Raw genomic sequence first — 27,010 nt, 5'->3', positions numbered from 1 at the left:
CCTTGCCACGTCGTGGCAACTCCAAACATCCAAAATAAATAAAATATACCTCACGATTCGGATGTTACATATAAGATGTCTCAAGACAATGACAATTATTAGGATAATTTAATTGTTGTTGAGATAGGAATGCATTACCAGAAAAATTGACAAATAACTTGTTTACAAAAGCCTTTTATTGATGATTTTCACTTCCACTACTTTCATTGAGTTTGTTTAATATGGAACAAAGTTGAAGATATCGATCATTTGTGAGATCATGCATCGAGTGAGAATTGTTTTGATGAGATGTTAAAGGGACATATTCCTCTGGTTCATCGTCGTTATTGATTTAAAAACAAGAAGCATTAGAAACATTAGTAGTTGCATTTCTGGTTTTGGTGAACTTGAAATCCTTTGGGAATCCAACTAATCTATAACACTTATTAGCAATGTGACCAGACTTCTTGCAAAATATACACGAAAGATGCTTTCTATTTTCATAATTCTCTTTGAAGTTGTTTCCATTAGATCCAGAGTTAACATTTATAGAAACATTTAATCAAGTTGATTCAAATATGAAATTGGAAGGAAAATGTACATCTCGTAGTTTTTCATCTTGCATTAGAAGTGCATAGGATTGAGAAGCTATTGGAAGTGGCTTCATTATGAGTATATTGCTTCTGAAAAAAAAAATTGTAATTTGCATTGAATCCTATTAGAAATTTTACAAGCTTCTGATTTTGTTAAATCTCTTGCATCTGCTTTACATATACAATTAGGAATGGTTGAGAGGGCATTTAACTCATCCAAATTCTTCTTTAATTTGGTGAAATAAGTTCCAAGATCATTGTATCCTTGAGACAGATCTAAGATTCTTTATGAAGTTGATAAAGCTTCGCACCATTGGATTGACCAAATTTATAATCTGGATCTTGCCAAATTTCTTGTGTTGAGGAAGAATCCATGACATGCCCATATAATTACATCTTTGCCTTAGATCAAAGGTTTTGTGATGAGAAGAAGTTTTGATCACTTCTACATTCACGAACCCCACTTTTTTCTTAGTAGACAAAGTTATCGTGATAGCTTTCTTCGACGAATCAAAATTTGATCCATCAAATTGTTTTGAAACCAATAGCATGATTAGAGATAAAGAGCAGTTGAGGAGTTTTAAACATAATTTTTGAATTAACTGAGATGAATGTGAAGCCACTTTAATCAAATTGAGAAAGATATGAAAAACAGAGTAAGAATGGAATGGAGAATGATATGAAGAACAAAGTGATGATCACTTAAAGGAGCTCTGATACCAAGTTTGCTTTTGAAGAAATGAAAGTAAAGATGAAATATTTTTTTTACATATTTCATTGTATTGAATTCATTAAGTTACATTGGTGAACCAAACTAAGCTATATATATATATATATATATATATATATATATATATATATATATATATATATATATATATATATATATATATATATATATATATATGTGTGTGTGTGTGTGTGTGTGTGTGTATATATATATATAGAGAGAGAGAGAGGTTTCATTGAGATTAAAATTAAAAAAAGAGATCTTGAGAATCAAATTTCAACCATATATTTCACATTTGCCGCTCTAACCCTCCGATGTACTGGCACGATATGCCTATTATAATCATAAATGATTATATAGCGTCGCCCGTTCCTTTCTCATCCGCCACCATCCCCACCACCCCAATCGCCACCGACACCACCACTATCACTACCTCTGACACCAGCTGACCCCATCACTGTCACCTCCGTCATTTATACCACTGCCACCTCTGTCACCACCACCTCTTTTGCCACTAACTGTCATAATCATTTATGATTATTCAGTTTGTGAACAGACATATATGTATAATCATTTATGATTAGGCAAACCATGTTGCTGCCAGTACGCTGGAGCGTTGCAACGACAAATGAGAAATATGTGACTGAAGTTGAATCTCAAGATCCTTACTTTTTTTTTAATCTCAAGTGAACCATACCATACCATATATATATATATATATATATATATATATATATATATATATATATATATATATATATATATATACTAACAATTGGCAAGTTTAACTTGTGGGAAGCATATATGGTTGGTGAAAATAAATTAACTTGCATGACATTATGCTGAAGTTTTATTATATTTAGTTTTTGTTTATATGTAACCTATAAAAATAAGAAGTATAATAAAAAGGTACCAAATGAGTGGTCTAGAGTTCAATGGAATGTCACATCATCATTCATTATTCCGTATAATTCTATTTATTTTTATCCCACAATGCATTAAACTCTAAAAGTTCAATGGAACATATTAAAAAATATTTATTTAAAGTTTTAAAGGCTTTTTTTTTCCATTGAAGAGTTCAATGGCCATTGAATTCCAAATTCATTGAATGACAAGGTGACATTTCACAATAGAGTTGTATCCATTGAATGACAAGAAGGCATAACACCTCATTCAACTCTTCCATTAAACTCCCCGTTATAGATGCTCTAAATGAAGTCTATATTGTGGATAATTTGTCTTTATTTCACATGTTATCTTCTATGAGTGATAAAAGAAGAAATAAAAAAACAGAGGTTGTCGATGATGTAGATCAAAGTTCAGTTTATCAAATTTTTCGTGTTGTTTGATTGATCTTGTTGATTGATTTTTCTTAGATTTATAATCATGTGAATCTATTTGATTGTAAAACATTCGGTTCTTTCGAAAAAAGCAGCAAGTGAATGGATATCAAATTATTCATACAAAAAATCGTACAAACCAAGTATTGATTCATGTACGCCTTCATGATTCAATGCATGGTTGTATATGTCTTTATGCTTTAAGAAACATTACAATGGCGTCTGTGTTATTAGTATCAGAATATCAGAGATCATCACAAGCTGCAGAAGGTTAACGATAACTTATATCAATAACTGGTGACAACGATAGGGCTAGACACCGTGTGGTTATTGTCATCGATCCATTTGAGATAACCATAGTTAACTTTTGGAGCGTTTTTGTCCACTTTTATGCTCAGTACAAACTTCTGCTTCTGATATTTGCTAGCAAATTTGATGGTATTAGGCTCCACGCTGACTATCATTCCAGAAGGAATCTCTAGAGAAGCCCAGTAGGTGGATCCAGGAACTCCAACATTTGTTAAGGTCCTGGTGAACTGCTTTTCTGATAGAGAAGTGGTTTGGTTGAAACTGGCGATAAACGAAGGGTAGTTAAGATCTGTATGGTTAATATGGCAACCCCATCGACTTCTTCTTATAACAGCACCCATTTGTGTTTCATTGTATCCAAGATCACATAAAAACTGAATATAATCTTGTGTATCCAAATCATAGATAAGTCCAGGGTCCATGGCTCCGTTAGGGTTAACGTGGCCTGCCCCAAACCCTAATGGTGTAGCCGTGAGTCCGTTCCATTGGTCATGAATAGTTCCTAGTTTATTGTCTCCTTTGGTTGCAGTTGTCATTATAGCTGACCGGATAGCTGCTGGACTCCAGTCACGATGAACAGCTTTCACCAACGCTGCAACTCCAGCCACGTGTGGAGCTGCCATTGATGTACCAGAGTAAAGAGCATAATCTGTTAGCAAGTCATAGCCTCCAGCGTCCATGAAAGGCACATCTGGTCTCACTGCTGCAAGCACATCTACTCCAGGAGCAAGAATATCAGGCTTTAGAATGTGTGGGCTGATAGGATCAGGTCCTCTGGAAGAGAAATATGCAACTTCGGGTGCTGGTCCGGAGCCTGTTTTCGTTGACACAAATTGCATACTTTTCACAATCGATGTGTTTCTCCATGCGTATTCCATTATTTCGTTTCCGTATCGAGTAGGCAACAATATGCCTGGAATGGAATAGTCCTCCGGATCAAGAAACAATGATTCTGTCAAGAAAATTGCACCGTATGCACCTGCGTTGCTTACTACTTCCATTTGCCCATAAAGATCCGTCAGGTTGGTGGTGTCACACACTACTACTTTTTCCATGACTTCGGTTCTACTCAGAGATACACATCCGGATTTCTTCGGATCATCGCGTCCAAAGTACAATAGTGTATTGGTTATAGAAACGCGTTGTGGAAAGTAAGACGTCCCTTCGAATTTCAACCCATTTCCGAGCTCCAATGTGGCTAGGTAACTCCGGTCAATGGTCCCTGCACCTACGGTCATGATCCATGGTGCACCGTTGTATATTGAACTTGAACTTGGTCCTTCGTTTCCAGCTGCACAAACTACAACTATCCCTTTCTCTATGGCTGAAAGTGATGCAATGGCAATTACATCCTCGTAGTAGGGTGTTTGACCTAACCCTAGAGATATTGACATTATATCGACCCCATCGGAAATTGCTTGATCCATGCCAGCTAGAATGTCAGTAGCTGCGGATGCGAATGTGTCAGATGACCAGAGGACTTTGTACATGGCGACATGTGCGCTTGGTGCTATGCCTCTCGCTGCTCCTTTTGCATAACCGAAGTGACTCGCACCGAAGACATAGCTACCTGCAGCTGTGGATGATGTGTGGGTCCCATGACCCATGAAGTCTCTAGCTGAGTCAAAGTCGTACTCAGTGGAGATATTAATACCTGCTGCCTGGAGCCCTTTGCTAAAAGATCGAGCTCCGATGAGTTTCTTGTTGCAAAGCGACGGGATGAAAGCTGTGCCATTCTCGCACTTCCCTTTCCATCTTGCCGGTACTTTAGACATCCCTTTATCGCTAAAGCTCTCACTTTCCGGCCAAATTCCGGTGTCGATTACTCCTATAATCACGTCTTTCCCGTATGAAGCGGTTGGCCATATGCCGGAACTGCGTTTCAGTCCAAGAAACTCCGGCGAATGGGTGGTGAACAGCTTGCCGAATGACTCTTTGTAAGTGGCAACATGAGCAGGAGACTTCTCGACCTCTGTTAGTTGACAAGGGGTGAGCTTAGCACTGAACCCATGCATGACATGTGTATAAGAGTAGAGAAATGGCTCTTTATCTTCACGACAAGTCAATGAAACGGAGTTTACAGTGTGTTGATGCCATGACTCGTGGTCTGAGAAGTGGTCAGGTTTTGAGGAATGGTCCATGTGGATGATATAAGTTTGAGACATTTGAGGCTGTGTGGATGCAACAATGAAGGCTGGTAGCAGCATCAGTAGCTGAACCAACAACATTGAAGAGAAAAAAGACCTTTCCATGGCCGAGTAATTAATTAAGTGTATCTTTGGATGATGATGATCATTAAGCTAAAGAGTGTGATATATATAAGGTCTGTAAACTAGATGAAAGTATTCTGACCAATTCTATTCTTGACGTATATTTCTATGTGCATCAAATATAAAACAAGTATAAATCTAAACACTTAGTGATCGGCATTATCGCAAACTTGCTTGGAAGATGTACTTCATTTGTTGTAACTATATAAAAGTACTGTCTCGTTTGACCTATCGAGCAACATTTGAGATGCTGTCTTAATTGTCAACCGATGAGTAATTTGCACATTGGTTTTGTCATCGCTTTCTTGTCTATAAACTTTCTGAGAAACCGAAGCTCGATCTGCCCCGATTCTTTGAATTGGTCTTCTGATCATGTGATGCTATGCATATATGTGTTCGAAATTGATTATTCTTCAGATCATGTCTGGAATTTCTTGGTTTCTGTTACATGTATATGAACACTAAACAGGAGACATGGTTAGAGTGATCCTGTCGTAGCTATACTCAAAGTTGATTTTCATACTTTCAAGGAGATGTATACTGTCCTTTTATTCTTTATCACCAAAATTTCACGAAGATCACTGCTAATATGGCACCATTAATTAATAACCTTAGATTATAATTGTTCGAACATAAATATTAAATTTTCAAGAAATTCCTTGTTCGAACATAAATAGTAAATAATCAATTCGTGCACTACACGGGTTGATTATATATATATATATATATATATATATATATATATATATATATATATATATATATATATATATATATATATATATATATATATATATATATATATATATATATATATATATATAAACTTTAAATATATTTTTTTAAGAAAATATTAAATACCAAAGTGTAAATATTAATTATTTTTTTCAATAAAATTTTAAAATATATATACAAACAAAATGATGAATAAATAATAATTCAATTTATATTAAAAAAAACAAACTAAAGATGAGTAATTATATTTTGGTCATATAACATTTTTTTTAGTTTGTAAATAAAAAACAACAAAGTTTGATTATTTTTTTATATATACCATTTTGTCTAAAATGACAATGAACTTCAAAAGAAACATGTCAATTTTGAATTATATATATTGAAGGAAATATATTAAAATTTAAAAATATAAGAAAACAAATTAATAACACATTAATTATTTTTTATAACCTAAAAATTAGATAGTTAATTAAGAAAATTAAAAATTACCACAAAATGACAAATGTAAATTAATTTATAAGAATTAACCATAAAATTAAATGTTTCAAATGCATAAGAAATAGACAAGTGGCAAAAAGTTCTTTATTTATTAGGGAGGATTAATTAATAACCTTTGATTATAATTGCATGATTCAAATAAACCTCATGAAATCTTAATTTTTATTTTATTTTGAACGGCAAAGAAATATTATGGAGATTTAAATGTGGCCATGCGTTCCGCTTGTGATAATTATCTTTTGCATGGGGTTGACGTTCCAAATGGTGGTCCGTCTTTATCACATTTGTTTTACGCCGACGACGCTATGTTTATCGGAAAATGGTCCAGCTCCAACTTCATTAACTTGACGAGAATTCTGAGGTGTTTCCATGCCTCTTCAGGTTTTAATGTCAATCTCCATAAGTCCAAGGTTTTTGGTATTCGAGTTTCGGATAATGATATTGCCAATTGTGCTAGAGTTCTCGGTTGTGAGGCGGCTTCTTTTCCATTCAAGTATCTTGGAGTCCTGGTTGGGGCCAATATGTCTCTCATAAAGAATTGGTAACCTATCATCGATCGTGCATAAAAAGCTTTTGAATTGGAAAACTAAGACGTTATCCTTCGGTGGGTGGTTAACTTTAGTTAGGTCGGTGTTGGGAAGTCTCCTACTTTTCTAATTTTCCTTGTACAAGGCTCCGGTCGCTATCATTGATACTCTTGAGAAATTAAGGAGGCGTTTTTTATGGGGTGGAAGTGAAGAAAAACAAAAAATAAATTGGGTAGCTTGAAAGATTGTGCTTGGGCCAAAATTTGACGGGGGGCTTAGGTTAGGTTCTTTTGCTTTGCTTAATCAGGCTCTTCTTGCAAAGTGGTTGTGGAGGTTTAAAAAAGAAAACAATTCCTTATGGCATCGTAGTTTGTGGTATTCATAACTGTGAAAGGAAATCTGCTACATCTTGGGCTAAGAAGTCTCTTCCGAGCACTTGGAGTAGTATTGTAACAAAATCATACCGACGCTTAACAGTCTCGGCATCGAGCTTTCCCAAATTTTTGAATTTTAGGTTGGGGACGAGGCGAGCACTCTTTTCTGGCTTGATGATTGGTTAGGGGTTGGAAGCTTGGCAACTAAATTTCCTTTTTTATGTGCGTTAGACAGGAGGAAGTCATGTTTCATTGATAACAGGTGGAATAATAGCAGCTTCTCGTAGGCTTGGAAAAGACGTCCTAACTGTCTGTAGGAAATGTTGGAGTTGAATTTTGTTGTGAATTTGGTTAACCAAGTGGTCAGGTCTAATGGAACTGATACATAGAATTCGAAGATGTCGGTGGATGATAAGTTTCTAGTGAGCGATCTTAGAGGCGTTATTGATAAAAATTGACTGTGCTGGTGAGTAATCCCATTGTTTGGTTTCATCTGGTCCCTATTAAATGTATTGCACTTATGTGGAAGGCTTTTCTGGGGTGTATTCCCACAACGGCGACTCTTTCCAAGAGAGGTATCAGTGTTCCCTCTTCTTTTGTCAAATGTGTTGTAATGGTGTGGATAATGTTGATCATATTCTCCTGGAGTGTCCTATTGTGTTTGATACTATGGATTGGATTTTTAATTAGTGTGGTATCTCCTTTCATAGGTTCTTGTCGATCTCTGATTTTGTGAACTTCGCGGCCAACTGGGGAAATTGTCCTAAAAAAAGAAAATCTTTCTAGCTATTTGCTATGGTTACTTATGGTGTGCTTGGAAGGCGAGGAATGAAGTTTGGTTTAACAGCATGCACGTGAATAACTCTAAGCTGGCGGATAATATGATTTCTTTGGTTTTTAGTTGGATGAAGCATATGGGTAATTTTAGTAATTGTAAATAGGAAGTTTGTATTGTTTTCCCATTTAACATTACGTAAGTTGTTGTATTTTTGCCTGATCTTTCTTTCTTTTAGGCCGTGGCTTTATAAAATTCTGCCAGTTCCAAAAAAAGAAGAAAATAAAAAAGCCTAAAAGTAGAGAAATAGAGTATAAATACAACGGAGGAAGAGAAAGAAACAAAAGCCCAAGAACTACACTATGGTGATTGATCAGAAAAAAAATGCACTTCCAAGTTCCAAGGTGGAACCATTAATAACATTGCACTATTGAGCAGGAACTCTTAAGGGTAACCATCAATCTTTCAAAACATTGCACCATCAGTAAAGAACCAGCAACATCAAAGTACTTTCAAGGGAAAAATTGACCAAAACAATAATCTTTCAAGAAGCCAAACCTAGTAACTATCGATGACACACCAATAATATTATTACACTTTCGGGCATAATTATAAAAGTACCTCTATTCCAGTAAAATCCATTTGACAATTAACCAAATCTTTTCGGGGGCAAAATCGTCCAAAACAGAATAAAGAAGACTTACAATCCATCATGAATTAAAAATGAACATATAAACTAGGGGTGACCATTCTCATCACGACCTGCCACATTGCATGAACCCGATACGAAGATAAACGGGTTTGGGCTGAGTTTTTCTGACCTGCCAACTCATTTAATTATTTTATTAGATTTAAAATACAAAAAATATCCATATAAAATAAAGGAAAGAATAAGGACTAATAAGTAGCTATATGATATTTAAACTTTTTTCCTGAATCCAATCATTTCCAGTGGCAAAATCTTCCAAAACCGGTAAGAATCAACTACAAAATAACCCATTATCTCCACGGTAAATTAGTAATTTAGAGCTCGATAGTCATTTCTAATTTTCTATCATTATTTCTAAAATATTATATATATATATATATATATATATATATATATATATATATATATATATATATATTCCTTTTTTATCATTATTATTATAACAAATATTTTTTTATTAATTAATATAATATATTTATTAATGTGTTTATTTGATTATGACTACTATGTATTTATTATGTTATTTTTCAAATCTCTCTATACACATTATATATATATATATATATATATATATATATATATATATATATATATATATATATATATATATATATATATAAAGGAAACCATTCAAATGGATGTGGTTTTAGATAAATCATCTATCTTGAATCATATTCCTTTGAAACTTCCTTACTTTTCACCTTATACTACTTAATAATTACTTAATTGAAATTTGTTGTGTATATATATAAGAAACATTTGGTTGTCTTCTATTATCATTTACATTATCTATATTGCACGAGAATGAAAAACTTTGAAATATGTTTGTTTTCATCTTTCCAATTCTTTTTTCTTTCTATTTTCTTTGAATTCCATTTGAAGTTTATTGTCTACATGATCCGATCCAATATTTTTTTGTAACATCCCAAGTTCAGAAGCAAGAGTTCAGGGGTGTAAAGTGTAAATGGAAAAGTAGACTCGGCGAGTTTGAGCTTTAACTCGTCGAGTCAGAATGTGTGTTGGGTACGTGATACATGACCTGACTCGCCGAGTCGGCGGCTTGACTCGACGAGTCAGTACTGGGAAGAGAAAGCCCTAAATCTTAGGGTTTGCACCCTATTTAAAGGACCTTATGTCCTCCCCTCAGCCTCCTTGTTACCCTTGAGAGTTAGTAAACCCTAAAATCGTGTGAGCTTCCATTGTTGAAGAGATTTGAGCTTTGGAGGAGGAATATAAAGAAGGAAGTTTGTAGATCAAGAGGCTAGCATCAAGGAATTCATGTAGATCCAGAATCTAATTCATCTTGGGCACATTCTGGAGGTAACAAGTCGCTCCTTTGAGCTCTTTCCTTCTAGATCTATTCTTAGATGATGATTTGGGGCTATTTAGCATGTTTGAGATCCATCTCGGGTTTTGGGACTAGATCTGGGGTTGCAACTTCATATCTAGACTTATCTTGGTCCATGGTGGCATAAAGTATCAACCTTTGTGCATGTATAAGAGCATTCTTGTCTTGAACCTTCTTTCTAGCTTGTGTTGAGCCTATAATGCCTTGCATGCACATAAAGTTGGAAACTTTACTTGTGGAACTAGCCCTAGGAGTCCAGATCTATGAGTTGGAAGCAGTGAGATGACCTGAAATTGTCTGAATAGGGATGACTTAAGTAGACTCGGCAAGTCTATTCTTGGACTCGACGAGTTGGGTCGCAAACCCTAACCCAACTGGTTATGATGCAAATCAGTGAGTTGAGTGGTGACTCAGTGAGTTGGACACACTATGAATCGGATTGAAGGACTCGACAAGTCATGGGGTGACTCGGCTAGTCCAGTTGCGAATTATGGGGTTTTGAGTTCATGAACTCGGCGAGTCACCAGGATGACTCGACGAGTAGGGTCAACCAGGAAGGTTGACTTTGACCAGGAATGTGACTTTGACCAAGAGTTGACCAGTTTGACTTCAAAGGGGTATTTTGGTAATTTGGTCTCTGATGGTTATGGTTTCAATGAAGTTTTAGGCGGTGGTGTTCGTGGCGGTGATCGGGAGTTTTGATCTCATATCTTCAGTTCAACATTTGCAAGGTGAGTTATCCTCACTATACTCAAGGGTCTAAGGCACCAAGGCCGGCCCTTTGATTTGTATTTGCGATAGTTACGTTTGTGACATGATAGATCAGTATCCTAGTAGATTGGATGTGGTTACGCTTAGTGACCTATAGTTAGGTCTAACTGTCTATATGTTGGTAAGAGATTACCTGTTATATGTGCACTTGTTTGATTGGTAGTGGAGGGTATTCTATCCCAAGGATGATAGGGCCTTAGTATGTTGTCTTTATAAACTGTTATATGGCTATCCGATAGGTGCACATGTTTGTTAGTATGTGGGCATTCCAACCGGATGGTTGTGGGCCAGGAGTATTCCATCCTAGTAGGATGATTTGACTCATAGTAGGTGGGCATTCCAACCCAATGGTTGAGGGTCTGGGGTATTCCATCCTGATGGATGATTAGACCCATAGTAGTTATTGTATATGTAGGAGTGTGGGCATTCCAACCCAATGGTTGTGGGTCGAGAGTATTCCATCCTGAGGATGATTAGACTCGTAGTATATTGGCATTCCAACCCGATGGTTGATGGCCAAGGGTATTCCAACCCGATGGTTGACTGGACCCATAGTATATGTTGTTCAATGTTGTATGTGTATGGGTATTTTGGGGGTAACTCATTAAGCTTTCGGGCTTACAGTTTTCAGTTATTGTTTCAGGTACATCAGGAGATCGTGGCAAGGCAAAGACGTGATCGTACTGCTCCTCATTTTTATGATGTTGTTTCTGGGATACTCTGATACTCTGGCATTCCAACCGGATGGTTGTGGGCCAGGAGTATTCCATCCTAGTAGGATGATTTGACTCATAGTAGGTGGGCATTCCAACCCAATGGTTGAGGGTCTGGGGTATTCCATCCTGATGGATGATTAGACCCATAGTAGTTATTGTATATGTAGGAGTGTGGGCATTCCAACCCAATGGTTGTGGGTCGAGAGTATTCCATCCTGAGGATGATTAGACTCGTAGTATATTGGCATTCCAACCCGATGGTTGATGGCCAAGGGTATTCCAACCCGATGGTTGACTGGACCCATAGTATATGTTGTTCAATGTTGTATGTGTATGGGTATTTTGGGGGTAACTCACTAAGCTTTCGGGCTTACAGTTTTCAGTTATTGTTTCAGGTACATCAGGAGATCGTGGCAAGGCAAAGACGTGATCGTACTGCTCCTCATTTTTATGATGTTGTTTCTGGGATACTCTGATAATATTATATTTGGAAACCTTTTTGTAATAATTAATGGAACATTGATTGTTTTTGAAAAGTTTAAATTGGTTGGAAATTTTTGGATGTTACATTTTTGGTATTTAGAGATGATGAAAAATTGTGTCAATGTTGTACATTATAGGCAAAAGAAAATGGTTGTTAACTTTTATGTGTTATGTGTTGAAAATGTGTTGTCAATTTTAGGTAAAGGTTGGATATTTAAAGAAAAACAGTGTTGTAAATTTTGATGTTTTTGAATTGTGTTATGAATATAAATGTGTTTGAAGTGTTTTTTTTGAAAGAAATACAAGTATTGACTTTTAATGAGTTGCGCTCATATTGATGAAATAAATACAAGACATAATTGGGAAAAAAAGAACAATATGGTGACTATATTATTGGTTCATTTGAATTAATTTAAAAAGTGAATATTAAAATATTCCTAATGTATTTCTTATCTTTTTTAAGATTTACAATTTGAAAATTTTCCACATTTAAGATATTTAAAAAATCATGGATTTCAAAGGTCATAAGAAGATATTTTAAACCCTTTTGAATTTAATTTCATCTATTTATTTATTCAATTGTATGCAATGTTTTAAAAATCGGTTTTTTAGTTGAACCGGTATGGTGACCGGTTCCCGGTTCGACCGCTGAGTGAACCGGTTTCTATATTTTTTATGTTTTTTTCTATTTTCCTACACACACACACACACACACACACACACACACATATATATATATATATATATATATATATATATATATATATATATATATAGGATATAGATCCGGTAAGAAATTTTTTTGGTAGGAAGGTAAGAAGTTTTTTTCTACATATTTTTTTGACGAACAAAAGAAATGAATCACTAGATGATTCATTTGTAAGACGATTCACAAAAAAAATTCCCAAAAAACCATCTTTATGATTCATTTTTAAGTAAATTAAGAAAAAATTCACTTTTGTGACAATTTTAGTGAATAACAACAAAATCATTGTATAAATGAATCATCGTGAATCATCTTACAAATGAATCATCTAATGATTCATTTTGTTTGTTCACGAAAAAAATATGTAGAAAAAAAACTTCTTACCTTCCTACCAAAAATTTCCTTCTTATTTGATCTTGACTCTCTCTCTCTCTCTCTCTCTCTATATATATATATATATATATATATATATATATATATATATATATATATATGTATGTATATATATATATATATAATGAATTTGATGTTTAAAAATTCAAATATTAAAAATACATATAAAATAAGTTGTAAATGAATTCAAATACATTAAAATAACACATAACCATAAGTTTTAATGTTTTACATCAATCCATATACGTCAAAAAGAAATAAAATATAATATCGAAACCAAATATAATATTAGATGAATACAACCATATCAAAAAACTTTATAACATTTACCATATGTTTTTATTTAGAGAAAACTAAATAGATTTAGAAAAAAAATCATCAAAGTTTAGTATGTAAATGGTTTTTTTCATGTGTATTTATTCGGTTTCACCGGTTCAACCAAATATATTTTGACCGGTTCAACCGGTTTTTTCTAAAAACCGGCCGGTTCAATCCGGTTCAAAAATTAATATAAAACCGGTGGTAATTGAACCGCTCATTCTTCCGGTTCCCGGTCCAACCGGTTCGACCGGCCGGTTCAAACCGGTTTTTAAAACATTGATTGTATGTAAATGGTGTCATGCATTGCATATCTAAATTCCTAAGGTATTATAACTTATTATGATTTGATTTAACTATCTTTTTCTCCTAACGATATCACAGTTAAATACAATACAAAGAACAATTATTATTTTTTGGCAAATTAACCAAATCTGTTTTCAACACTTTTATGAAATTTGGTTAGCATCATTTGACTTTTATTTTTGGAGAAAAAAAACATTAAATGTCACAAAACAATATATGTAAATAATTTAGTTTTTAATAATTGGTTTTAAGGTTTTTGGTATAATATTTAGTCTAAAAATTAAATGATTATATTAGTCATGTAATTACTAAATAAAATTTTAATATTTTAAACTTATTTAATTATGTCTTATAAGTATCAATTAAGTGTCATAAATGAAAAAAAGACTACTTTGATTTTAGTGGTTTCTTTTTAAATAACTTTTAATTGGAATTTGAAAAATTAGAATATTAAAATAGAATTCAATGCCATTAATAATCTTTTATTACATCAATATGGTTAAAGATATATATTTCAATTACTCTTACTAAGACTTACTTAAATGATCACCATTTATATAATAAGTTAGATCCTAATACAAATGTCTTATATAAATAATACACATAGAATATGAACGCACATAAATAATCTTTTAAATATGCGTAACGCTTTAAATTATTTATAATTTACCTATTCAGAACTCCATAAACATAAACACGAAAGAGTATTATATAGTTAATTTTTTACATTATTATATGAAGTTAATAAATAAATGAAATTCAAGTTAGTATTGTTAAATATAAATAATTTAGCTTTAAACACAAATGATATAAATATAAATATAAATATAAATATAAGTTTGATCAAAAATAATTATTTTGTTGCCATTATCTGTAACATATAAAGTTTTATATTAATTTGATACAAACCTATATAAAAATTTAAACTATATGATAATATTATAAAATGTTAGTTAAAACTAAACCTTTTAAAGACCTCTAACCATGGTGTAGTGTGGGTGACTACAATCATATATAATTTTTTTTTCTAAGTGTTATGTTTTAATATTTATATTTAAATTGTATTATTTATTAAAATCTTAACTATTTAACCATCTAAAACTCCGTAACTCTTGCATGGAAGAATAACAATGTCCAAACTTGCATTTTTATGACACTAAACACTCTAAAATACTTGAAAGGAAAGCTTAAATGGTCTGGAGCAGACAATACGCAAAAGACCACAAAAAGGTCATAACTAGCAACCTAAAAAGATCTAGCAAGGCAAACATTAAGATTTGAACTTTATACCCCCTGAAGATGCACAAAGATGGGAAGAATCTGGATCCAAAGGCTTGAAAGCAACACCATAACTCCAAAGTTCTTCCTTCACCACCAAGAACACCAAAATGTCACTCTAAAGCTTCAAAACTCATACACAAGAATTAGGGTTTCGAAATGGAGGCTAAGAGAGATGGAGGCTGGAGGTAAGAAAGGATTTAAGGCCATAAAGTTCTTTAAATAGGGTCAAAACCCTAGAAATTAGGGTTTGCCCTCTGCATGCGTACGCTTAGCGTACGCGAGGGAATCCACGCCCATCTTTAAGGACCCACGTACGACGTACCCATCTCGTACGCCCAACGTAGGGGCCAAATTTGCAATCTTTTTAAGGAATCAATGCTAAAATGAAAATACCTGGAACACTGGCGTTACAACTTTCGTTCATATGCCTTTAAAGAATGTCATGAACGGAATTTTCAAGCCAAGTGGTCCTGTTTATAGTTTAAGTAACTTGCAGAAAAAACAAGATTTGAATTGATTAAATAATAATTAATCATAATTCAAATCCTTTCATTCTATGTAAGAGTAAATTACACAAATGCTCCCTATGGTTTGGCGTAATTTACGCGTTTGGTCCTAACTTATTTTTTTTAACTCGGAAGGCCCCTATTGTTTCTTTTTGTTACGCGCTTGGTCCCTACTGTTTGTTTTTGTTACACGCTTGATCCATGTCTTACCTAAAAAGACAATTATTTAAATAAAGAAAAACAATGGAGTAGGTAAGGTAAGGTGAGGGGGTAGACTTGGGGTGTGTTTATTTAAATAAATTAAAAATCAAGGGAAAAATAGTCTTTTTAGGTAAGACAGGGACCAAACGCATAACAAAAAGAAACAGTAGGGACCTTCCAAGAAAAAAAATAATTTAGGATACTAGTACAAAAATGATCTACGGACACACCATAAAAGTGTGACCATATGTGTATAGTGACATCTAATTTTTTTCACTGAAAATGTGACAGAAGGTGACGTCATCGTATGGGTCTTATGGTCACTTTAAAATGTAATGTCTGTATGATACGGAAAATGTGGCTGTATAATAAAAGTGTGGCAATTGAGTAGGAAATTTTGTTGCTAAAATCAATAACTTTATCCAATATTGTGGCGTTAAACCGTCAGTAGACACTTTTTTAGTAATTATAGTGACTGTATATCACCAACTGGCGACAAGCATGTTGTTTCAATGTGACGTTTTGCTATTAAATTGTCACACAATTCAAAGTTTATTAAAGACTATTGAGTATGTTTTGCAGACATACAATTACGGTGAACATGACCATGTTCACTAAATAACTACATGCAATTAATTTCATAAATAACGATTTGCTAATAATTAGTCACAAAAACAATCTTTTAGTGTGACTATTGCTTATCATATAAAGACACACAATTAAGTGAAACATAATCATAAGTATTATAAAGAAACACATTTCATTAAAATTATGGATTTAATATTAGCTTAAACCGATACTATCATTCAGACATATAAAAAAATCGTAACTATAACTATTTTATATCATTTTGACATAGACAATCAATTAAGAATAACCATAATTGATTTACAGATACTTTGGTGTGACTAACATTTATATAAAGCCACATAAAATATTGTAGTTATGGTGTGACTAATATTTATATAAAGTCACATTAATTTTGTTTAATATGGCGAAACTAATGTTTATAAAAAGCTATAGTTATCAATGGATATATTATCCATTTTATTTCCAATTCTTTGTAAAATAAAAACAGTAATAAACATGATAAAACTTAAAAAGAAAAAGATATTAACATTAATAATAAAAAATCAATACATAAGTTTTCAATTTAAATAGTTAAGACATTAATTTGTAATCAAAATATATATATACAAGGCTTTACACATAAACTAAGAACTATGTCTCCATCAATTTTGGTTTGTTCACCTTGTTGCTGCTCCTTGTCTGTTTCATGCCCTCTAATGGTGTATACGTTTTCTTTTTTATTCTGAAAAAAAAACAAGTTCAAACACATGAATCTAAAATGGCATAAAAGAAGTGTATATAGAAGAAAAATAGATATGGAGAATATTCAAAGAGATTTTCAAGCAAGAAGAAGTGTAGATAAAAGAACAAGCCTACATGAATCTAAAATGGAATAAAAGAAGTTTATATAAAAGAACAAGTCTACATGAACCCCTTTTTGACTCTTGCCTGTAGTAAATCATCCAAGCGAGAAGATGCATTTGCATGAAAAGGATGTCTGGAATATAAGTCTGGGCACAACCACCATCCACACATATATATGAAACCCAATATCATATTAAGACGTGTTAAAAAAAAGACTAATATGAAATTTGATTTAAGATAACATTAGAAGAAAAGAACATCTGATTTTACGGATACGGCGGATATACTAAATCTTTTAAAGGTGTAGGTGTGGCTGAAGATTCTTGAAGAGTTAAATGTCAAAATAATCTTTCAAAGGAACAGTTTCATATACACATATTCACATACCAAGCTTGACCTTGTGTCTGGAATGCATCTACTTTGGATCGTAACTTCATACAAGCCATTTTTTCTATTGAAAAAAAAATCAAATCTGCAACAAACTAAAGATCCTCAATCACCTACAACAATAAACCCCATTGTTTCTCCAATGAAGTCAAATAAATACAAATCAAAATCCAAGAACCCTATAAGTTCGATCAATAAGCAGAACCAAACATCACAAACCACAAAATTTAGCATAAATCGACCAAGATAAAGCCCAAATTAGAAAATGAAAATGATGTACACTGAACTCTAACCATTTAGTAAATTCAAATCAATCTAAATTAAAAGGTTAGTTTTATTTGTAACTTACAGTAAAGAACGGCATTGTTATAAAATTTTGAAAGAGGAAAGAACTTTGTTTGTTGTATTTTTCTTATACATCCAATTGCCAAGCCTGAGACAGGGACCTAAAAGCCTTTATTTAGATGCCTATATTCTATTTCCCCACAAGATAAAAAAAAATATTGTCGATTGTATTTTTAATGAGATCTTTACCTGAAGGAAGGATTGGATGTCTGATCGGCAGAATATTCACGTTCGAAATAGTGTTTCAGAGGAATCAATAATACAGAGAGATACAAAATTTGAGGTCGCCCCTTAATCGATTGTTAATGCACATCTCTTAAACTTCTTATGTATCTTTCCGGCTACGTCTTTTTTAGGAAAATGCAAAATGATACAGAGACAGAGTGAAGGCGATATGTAGATCGAGAGCGAGACAATAAGAATTAAGTGGTCTGAGGTGACCTATTAGATATATTGACAAAGAGAAGCAGACGTGAGAGGTTAAAGAAAATATGTCTTCTTCTGCGTTTGTGGATTTCGGTTTCCCAACCATGCATAAACAAAAATAGGGTTTAAAAATGAGGCAATGAAATTGGGAGCGGGAGAACTAAAATTATAAAAATATTTGAGGCAAATTGGTTTTGCAGGTATGTATTAACATGACACTTATTTATAATTCAACTAATTATGATTTATACATATTGACTGAATGTTAGATGAAATATTCATACACCGATTCTTGTAAATTTATATATTTTTAAATTGTATTGATCTGTAACTGAGTTTTTTAGTTTCGTTTATCTTATTATATAGTAATACATATGTTTTTCTTTTATATTTTCAATTTCAATATACTTTTTTTCATTTTAAAATGATAACATGAAATATTTGTATCTAAAAATTGAGTTGTAGCTGTGGTGGAGGAGGCGGTGTTGATGGTGGTGGGGGCGGTAGCAGTAAAGGTAAAGGTGGAGGTGGTGATGTGGTGGTGGTGGTGACGGTGGTGGTGGAGTTGGAGGCAGTGGTGGTTGTAGTTGTGGCGAGAGAGGTGATGGCGGCAACGGAGGTGGTGACATTAGTAGGAATAGAGAAGGTGGTGGTGGTGATGTGGTCGTGGTTTTTATGGCAAAGGATAAAGTGATGGAAGAGTAGGAGAAGGTGGTGGTGGTGGTGGTGATGCGGTGGAGGTGGTGATGGCAGAGTAGGAAGAGGTAGTAGTGTTAGCGGATGTGATGGTGTTGGTGGTGATGGAGGTAATGGTGTTGGTGGTGATGGTGATGGTAGAGATGGAGATGTTGACGGTAGTAGAGGCGGAGGAGGTAGTGGTGTTGATGTGGTAGTGGTTGTGGTGGCAGGGGATGAAGTGATAGTGGCAGAGGTGGATATGGAGGTAATGGTGATGGTAGCAGAGGTGGTGGTGGCAGTGGCGGTGACGATGAAGGAGCTAGTAGTGGTGTGAGAGATGGTCATAACGATGGTGGTATTTGTGGCAGTGAAGGTGGTAGCAGTAGCGATGATGGAGACGAAGGTGGTGGTGATGGCAATGACACATATAAAGTGGGTGGTGATGGTGGTGAGTGGTGATGGGTGGTTGTAGTAATGGGTGGCGGCGGGTGATGATGATGGTGATAATGATGGGTGGGTAAGTGGTGATAGGTGGTGGAGGTGTTGGTAGTCATGGGTGGGTGGTGGTGACAAGTGATGGTGATGGTAATGCGGGTGGGGTGGGTGGGTAGGGTGGTAGGTGACGGTGGTGGTGATGGTGGTGGGTGTGGTGGTTGGTAGGGGTGGGGGTGGTTGTAACAGGTGGTGCAAGTTGGTGGTGGAGATGAGTGGGTGGTGATAGTGGTGAGTGGTGATGGGTGGTTGTGGTAATTGGTGGTGGCGAGTGATGATGATGGTGGTGGTGGTGATGGTGATGATGATGTGTGGGTAGGTGGTGGAGGTGGTTGGTGGTGATGGGTGGGTGGTGGTGATAGGTGATGGTGATAAGGGTGGGTAGGGTGGTGGGTGTGGTGGTTGGTGGGGGTGGGGTGGTTGTGGCGGATGGTGCAAGTGGGTGGTGATGGTGGTGAGTAGTGATGTGTATTGGTGGTGATGGGTGGTTGTGGTAATGGTTGGTGGCAGGTAATGATGATGGTGGTAGTTACGAGTGATGGTGATGGTGGTGGGTGGTGTGGTGGTAGTGGCGGGTAATGGTAGAGGTGACGGGTAATTGTGATAGTAGTGATGATGATTATGAAGGTGGTCGTGGGGATGGTGGTGATGGTGGTGGGTGGTGGTGGTGGTGGTGATGGTGTTCGGTGTGGTGGTTGGTGGGGGTAGGGGTGGTGATGATACAAGTAATAGAGAATTTTCAATTTATCATAAATAAAAATCTAATTTGAGAGTCTAGTAAGTAACTAATGTATTAAATATTTTTTTATCGAAAGTATAATACTAACCAAATAATAAAAATCTGAATTGAGAGTCTAGTAAATAAATTATGTATTCATTTTATGGATTTTGGTTTACGGCTTATGGCTTATGGCTTATGGATTATTGCTTATGGCATATGGCTTATGGCTTATGGCGTATGGCTTATAGATTATGGTGTAGGGTTTAGGGCTTAGGCATTATAATTTAGGGCTTAAGGTTTATGGCTTAAGCCTTAAGCTCTAACCCGTAAGTTATACGTCATAAGCCTTAAGTCATAAGTCATAAGCCACAAGTCATAACCCATAATCCATAAGCAACAAGCTCAGGGCAATAAACTCAAAGCATTAAGCAATAAGCAATAAGCCATGAGCCTAATTTATAAACCTTACATCTTAATCCATAAACATAAGTCATAACCTCTAAGCCTTAATCCTTAATTCCTAAGCCATTACCCATAACCATAACCATAAGCTACAAGCCTTAAGACATACCCTATAAAATATAATCCCTAACCTTGAAACATATTCATTAAACAATAAACCCCAAGAATATAACCTCAATCCATAAGCCCTAATCTACAAACCATAAGGCACAAGCCCGAAGCCCTATATTGTACGCCCTAAGCCATAAGTCATAAGTCATAAGCCTAATCCACAACCCATAAGCCATTAACCATAATTCATAAGTCATAATTCCTAAGTGTTAAAGTCATAAGCCACTAATACACCCTAAGCCATAATTTATAAGTCATAATTCTTTTAACATTTTTTGTTACCATTTTTCGTTAAAACAACATTATAGGTGGTCCCCACTTGACCTACCAAAACTCAATTGACCCTCACCCCTACCACACTCTAACCATGAGATTCATTTTATGATTACCTTTTCTTGTCATCTTCTGTAGTCACATGGAACAAACCCACAAATTATACACTTGTATGATCATATAAAACAAATCCCTTTTGTGACATGATAATAAAGCGATAATAGCATGAAACGTCGTGCCAGTGACGTGTTTGTGTTTAAAAGTTGTGTATATTTAGTACCATTCTATATTGTTTTATGTTATTGTTTGTCGTGTTTAAAATTCATGACATCATGTTATTCGTGATTTTATTGAGTCGTGCTCATCTTAACGAAATAACACGTTATCTTGTCGTGTCGTGTTTGGGTTGAAAACAAATAATGTGGTCGATGTTGTGTAAAAAACAAAAACAATCATCCGACTTGCCACCCCTATTGAAACCACATGATGGTCATCACAATATACCTCACAATTCGATAAATCAAATTTTAAAAATAAAATGTATATTTATTGTGAATGAAATTTTCGTTTCCCCCTAAAATATTTGCTAAATTAATCTTAGTTCCCCTCTTAATATAATTAATTTTCATTTAAATTTCTCTCCGAAAAACTAAAAAACTTGATTTCCCTCTACTCAAACTACATATTTTCCAAATTTGAACTTTCTGCCAAATACGTACAAATAACCAGCCCTAGGAAGGGCGCCTTTCTTTTTACTCTACAAATTACATCTTTTCTCTTTCAACTTCTCGGTAATTTCAAATCAACGTTAGCTGCTCCCGCGCTACACAACGCGCCATTCATCTCCTTCCCAAAGTCGATAATCATCTCCATCCAAGGTAGTCCACTGCAAGGCATCATTCATCACACAAGGCGCCGTTCATCTCCTTCCAAAATTGTACACGGGAGCCTTCTTTTTTCATTTCCTTTCATCAACATCCCCTTCTTCTCTATCCTACCCATTTCTCCTCCATCTACAATATCCCGTCTGCCCCGCTCCAATCTGCAACACCGCCACCATCAGCTTCCCCTCAACCTCTGTCAACTTCGACAACCATGCCTCCGCCTCCGCAAACTTCTGTAGGTGAGGGTTTTCTTTTCCTTTACATATCAAAATAGAGTTCAAGAAACTTTTTTCCCCTGAAAATTGACTATCAGATGCCTATATGTAGTTGCTTTTTTTCTTTTCTTTTTCCTCTTAAATATAGTTCAAGATATTATGGTTGTTTTGCTCTATTTTTTATGAAATAAGATACCCTTTTCCTGATGTAGATGTTGAGTTTTCTTGATATTGAAATCATATGTGGTTTCTCTTTGAGCCGAATCAAATGCACATGAAAATTTGTTATGATAATGTCTTATGCAAATCAGATTCTATTTTCTTTTTTGCTGAAATATGAAACTTGGTGTTATGGTGGTTGAGATGCTTCAAATATATTGAATTGTTGCTTGTAATTAACTTGAAATTGATGATGAACCAAATTTGTATGAATTTTATGGTTACTGATTCATTGATAATAAAACATGATACATGGAATTGATAGAAATCATATGAAATTTAGTTACCGTATGTATAAAGGTGAGTCAAGTTTGAACTTCAACACTTTATAATCCAACAACATTCCATTAACCAAAATTAATATCAAGTTTATAACTTACATTCAACATTCTCTATTGCAGGACAAATGAAGATTAGGCAGTTATTGATCTGAAGAAAAGGTGTCTAATTGAGATTAAGATTTTCAATAGAAAGCTAATAAATATGTATGATAGGGCTAATCAGTAAGTGATTCCATTGTGTTGCATATTAAAATTTGTACATCACAACTAGTAGAAGAACCTGTCATTCGAGAACAAAGATTTTACATGAAGGGGATTGTTGTTGGAACTTGGAAATGTTTCTAATAGACATCATTCCTAATACATAGATTCCTGAAATTTTGATATATTACGATAATATTTGTAACAATTTTGTAAGTTTGTTAGAATTTAGATGTAGATTAAGAATTAAGCACCAACACAATCCCATAGTATTCTTAATTTTTACTGTTGTAGACTGTTGACTTCCTTAGTAGACCTTAGCTTAATGGATATTTTGGAGTTGATTGTTGATTTGTTAATTGTTAGTTACATTTTGGTGTTGATTTGTTGATTTCCATTGTTTAGAAGTTGTAGTTTTGTTTTCAAAACTTTCATATAAATTTTCATTGCTTGGGGTCTAGTTCGAGTTTTTAGGTATTTTACCGGGTTCTAGGTTGGGCTTGGGGAAAAGTTCAGTTCTGATGAGATACCCGCTGGGTATCGGGGCGGGTATGAGAATAATTTTGATATCGGGTTCGAGGATGGGATACCTAACCTCATTGCCATTCCTAGCACTTTGTCGTAAGACCTGTAATATAAACCAAATGAACTGGTTTACTCATATTTACCATTTTCATCTATACTAAGCATGTTGCTCAAAATTACCGTAACCAAATGCATCTTACACTCACAATAATTGTTTTTTTTAAGTAAATGTAACATATTTTGACACACATAATAAAATACACATGATCATAAACCACTAAAAGTAACTTGTTAGTAAGTCACTAGTAACCACCACCATATGGATACACAAATATTTAATATAACTATATGTACCACCTATTAGCTACATTAGATTTAATGTGTCAAAAAAGGCACCATGATACAGAAACATATACAATTGACTCATATCACCATATATTTATCTATTGTTTCGTATAAAAAAAGTGTCATAATGTTAATCAATAACCGTGGCTGATGGTGACATATGGCCATAGTGTTCGAATGTGGCTAATAATTTTCACATTGGTATAGTTAAGTGTGGTTAAAGTTTTGATTATCTATATAATGGCTACACAAACTAATTAAAATGTATCGAAAAATAGGCTCTAAATTTTCTTAATGACCTTTGGCGACACTTTTAATATAAAGTGTGACAGACCATTTTTTGAAAAGTGTGACAGTAGGTCATTTTTGTACTAATGGGAACCAAGCGTGCAAATTACCCTAAACCATAGGGACCATTCATGTTATTTGCTCTTTATGTAACCATGAAGCTTCTAGAAACCCTAGTAGAGCTCCCAAAACCGTCCATGCATGGATGGTTTTAGAATTGCTTTTTTTTTATTCAACTATTGAACAATTACACTTCATCTCTTACACCTTTAATTAATACAATTAATCCCGAATTAATTTCAGATTAATAATGATTAATAATTAATCAATTCTTATTGATTTCGCATTAATTTATTAATCATATAGATTATCAAATCAATTATCTGTTTCTAATTAATATATTAATCATATAATATATTAACAAATTATTTTCCCATAATTTCCAATTTGTTTATTAATCCTATAATAATCTAATAAAATATATCTCTCTGAATATCATTTCCAGTTATTTCTAGTTATGGGGGCAACCCCAAAAGGACTTTGCTTTTAACTACAAGTATATACAAATTTAGTTATGAGCTTAGACACCTTAATCCAACACTTTATATATCGAATGACTAAGGGGTCGTTTGATAGAGGTTGATAAAGGCTGACTAGGTTAGAACGAACCGAGTTAGAAGCTGACTGAGTTAGAGGCTAGAATCGAGTCAAAAGCAAAAATGGATACTAAACACTTGGATTAAGGATCGAGTCCAAAAACGAAGAGTAAAACTCAGCTCAAGGTTATTTTGTTAAACCAGATCAGGAGAAAAAGGTTGGACTCGGTCAGAATTAGGACCGAGTCAGAACGATCATCGCAAATCAAACATGTTGATACATTTTTGTTGGATGAAATCCTAGCTTTGGACCCAATAAGAACCCTCATCAAAAAAAACCCCTGACTAAATTTAAATCTTAGTTAATATTTGAAATTTGTCTTGCCTCGAGTATTATGTATGGACCAAATTGGTAACTTTTTTTACCTTTTTAACTTTTAAAAACAAAATGACAATATATTACAAATTTAAAAATAGGAAAAAAGTATCATGCACTTAAACTTTTTCAAACAACATCAGCTGTTATTTAAAATGTTAAAGATCATCATTTTTATAACGTAAACGATTAATTTTTAAAATATTTGATTCTCTACAACGTGTATATATATTCATTTTAGTATGTATATAAGATGTTGTATTTGCATATTAACAAAATGACATCAAAGTCATATCATATAAACATTGGTTACAATAAAGCTAAACAACTTGTGTGTGTGTGTGAGACTACAAAATTGATCCAAGTACACAAAAAAATTCTGAAAGTGTCGTATGTTGCGTTCTTCTAGCCAAGGTTCTAAATAACGTAAGGTGTGGCTTGGCGGCAATGTCAAGCCTCAAGTTTTTCCGAATTTTAGCGATCCACGTCGTTTGTAAGGCGTGACGTAAGGCAACAATTTTGTATATAATTAATATTTTTATATGTATTTTCAAATATTATTCTATTTTATACACATGTATGTAGGGGCGGATTTAGGGGTCGTCCAGGGTGGCACCGGCAACCCCTAACTTTTCCGGCCGCAGTGGAAAATTTTTTAAAATTATTGAAAATTTTTATTTTTTCTATTATCGTGCAACTCCTAACTTTCTCGTGCAACCACTACTGTGAAATACTGTGTCCACCCCTGCATGTATGAGTTAAGACGACGTTTTGGTAAAGTTTGGTGGCAGACACAAGCCTTGGAGCCATGGCGCGCGGAGCCATGACGAGCTTTTTAGATACTTGCTTTTAGCCATACAATTTTTATCTTGCATAATACGCGGGTATTCATCTAGGATATATTCATCTAGGATATATATACTTAGCTCAGTTATGTTTTTTTTTCTTATATATCGGTTATGTTGATTTGTTGTTAAACAATTTGGTTCTTTTAGATTTTGATTTTTCGTTATGAAAATAATATTTAATAGATACAAGTGTACGTATGATACTAATATATATGTTATTAAATTGTCAAATAAATATTATTTGTTATACTAATTACTTTTGCTATTTTAATATAACTAGAGTGTAAACCCATGCTTTGCATGAGACGGATGTGTTTGATAATGTTTAGTAAAAACAGAAAAATCCTTCAAATTATACACAAAAACCCAACGTTTAATATCAAAGTAACTGTCATGCCTGCAACATAGAATCTATATAATTGTCATGCCTTCAAGTCTTTCTCTTCACCGTACCTTATGAAAGTAATTGCCTCTCCATACCATATTTTGTATAAGTAATACATGTAATTATATTAAATCTCGATATGAGTAGTCGTTTAAATTGAATTGTTTTGATTGTGGATAAAATATCAAGCTAAGAAGGTTTCACATTAGTTTAAAGTTGGTAAAGAGAGCTTACTATCATCAGCATTGCACATTGTGTCATCAATTCCATGCAAGATCAAGACCATATCATATGTAAAAATTTAAATAAGCTAACTATTTAGTTTTATATCAATTATTATCAAAGGTTAAATAATTAATTACTTGATGAAAGTCGGTCCTTATCACAATAAAATGCTTAGATTCCCATTGCAATACGTACCTAAAGAAATAATGCTAATTAAATAATCAACAAAAAAATAAAACCAAAATGTTTGTGAAAATTGATCAAACCTTACCATGTTATTAACACCAATGGAAAACACATCATACTAAACTATAAATTATAAATAAAACATTTTTTCTTTCAAACCTTACCATGTTATTTAACACTATTTGAAACTTCCAACTCTTCATATTTTTATATAATGTTAAATACATAACCTAAATTAA

General features: G+C 33.9%; 1 protein-coding gene and 1 long non-coding RNA gene across 2 annotated transcripts; one reads left to right on the top strand and one right to left on the bottom strand.

The window, feature by feature from the left end:
- Positions 1–2,921: 2,921 nt before the first annotated feature.
- Positions 2,922–5,195, bottom strand: LOC111876309 (subtilisin-like protease SBT3). The gene has a single exon (XM_023872856.3). It carries the CDS (start codon positions 5,177–5,179, stop codon positions 2,930–2,932), a length of 2,250 nt encoding a protein of 749 aa, XP_023728624.3. The 5' UTR covers positions 5,180–5,195; the 3' UTR covers positions 2,922–2,929.
- A 16,778-nt stretch (positions 5,196–21,973) lies between these two features.
- Positions 21,974–23,159, top strand: LOC122195836 (uncharacterized). The gene is made up of 2 exons (XR_006186743.1): positions 21,974–22,320; positions 22,917–23,159. It is a non-coding gene; the product is annotated as an uncharacterized LOC122195836 (long non-coding RNA).
- The last annotated feature ends 3,851 nt before the right edge of the window (positions 23,160–27,010 follow it).

Source organism: Lactuca sativa, chromosome 1 (genome assembly GCF_002870075.4).
Source record: "Lactuca sativa cultivar Salinas chromosome 1, Lsat_Salinas_v11, whole genome shotgun sequence".
Lineage (NCBI taxonomy): Eukaryota > Viridiplantae > Streptophyta > Magnoliopsida > Asterales > Asteraceae > Lactuca > Lactuca sativa.
The sequence above is the reverse complement of the archived record's forward strand: the minus strand, read 5'-3'. Positions and strand labels throughout refer to the sequence as shown.

Bases quoted from the DNA above. Each gene is read 5' to 3' on its own strand.
- LOC111876309 (XM_023872856.3), bottom strand. From the start codon at position 5,179: ATGTTGTTGGTTCAGCTACTGATGCTGCTACCAGCCTTCATTGTTGCA.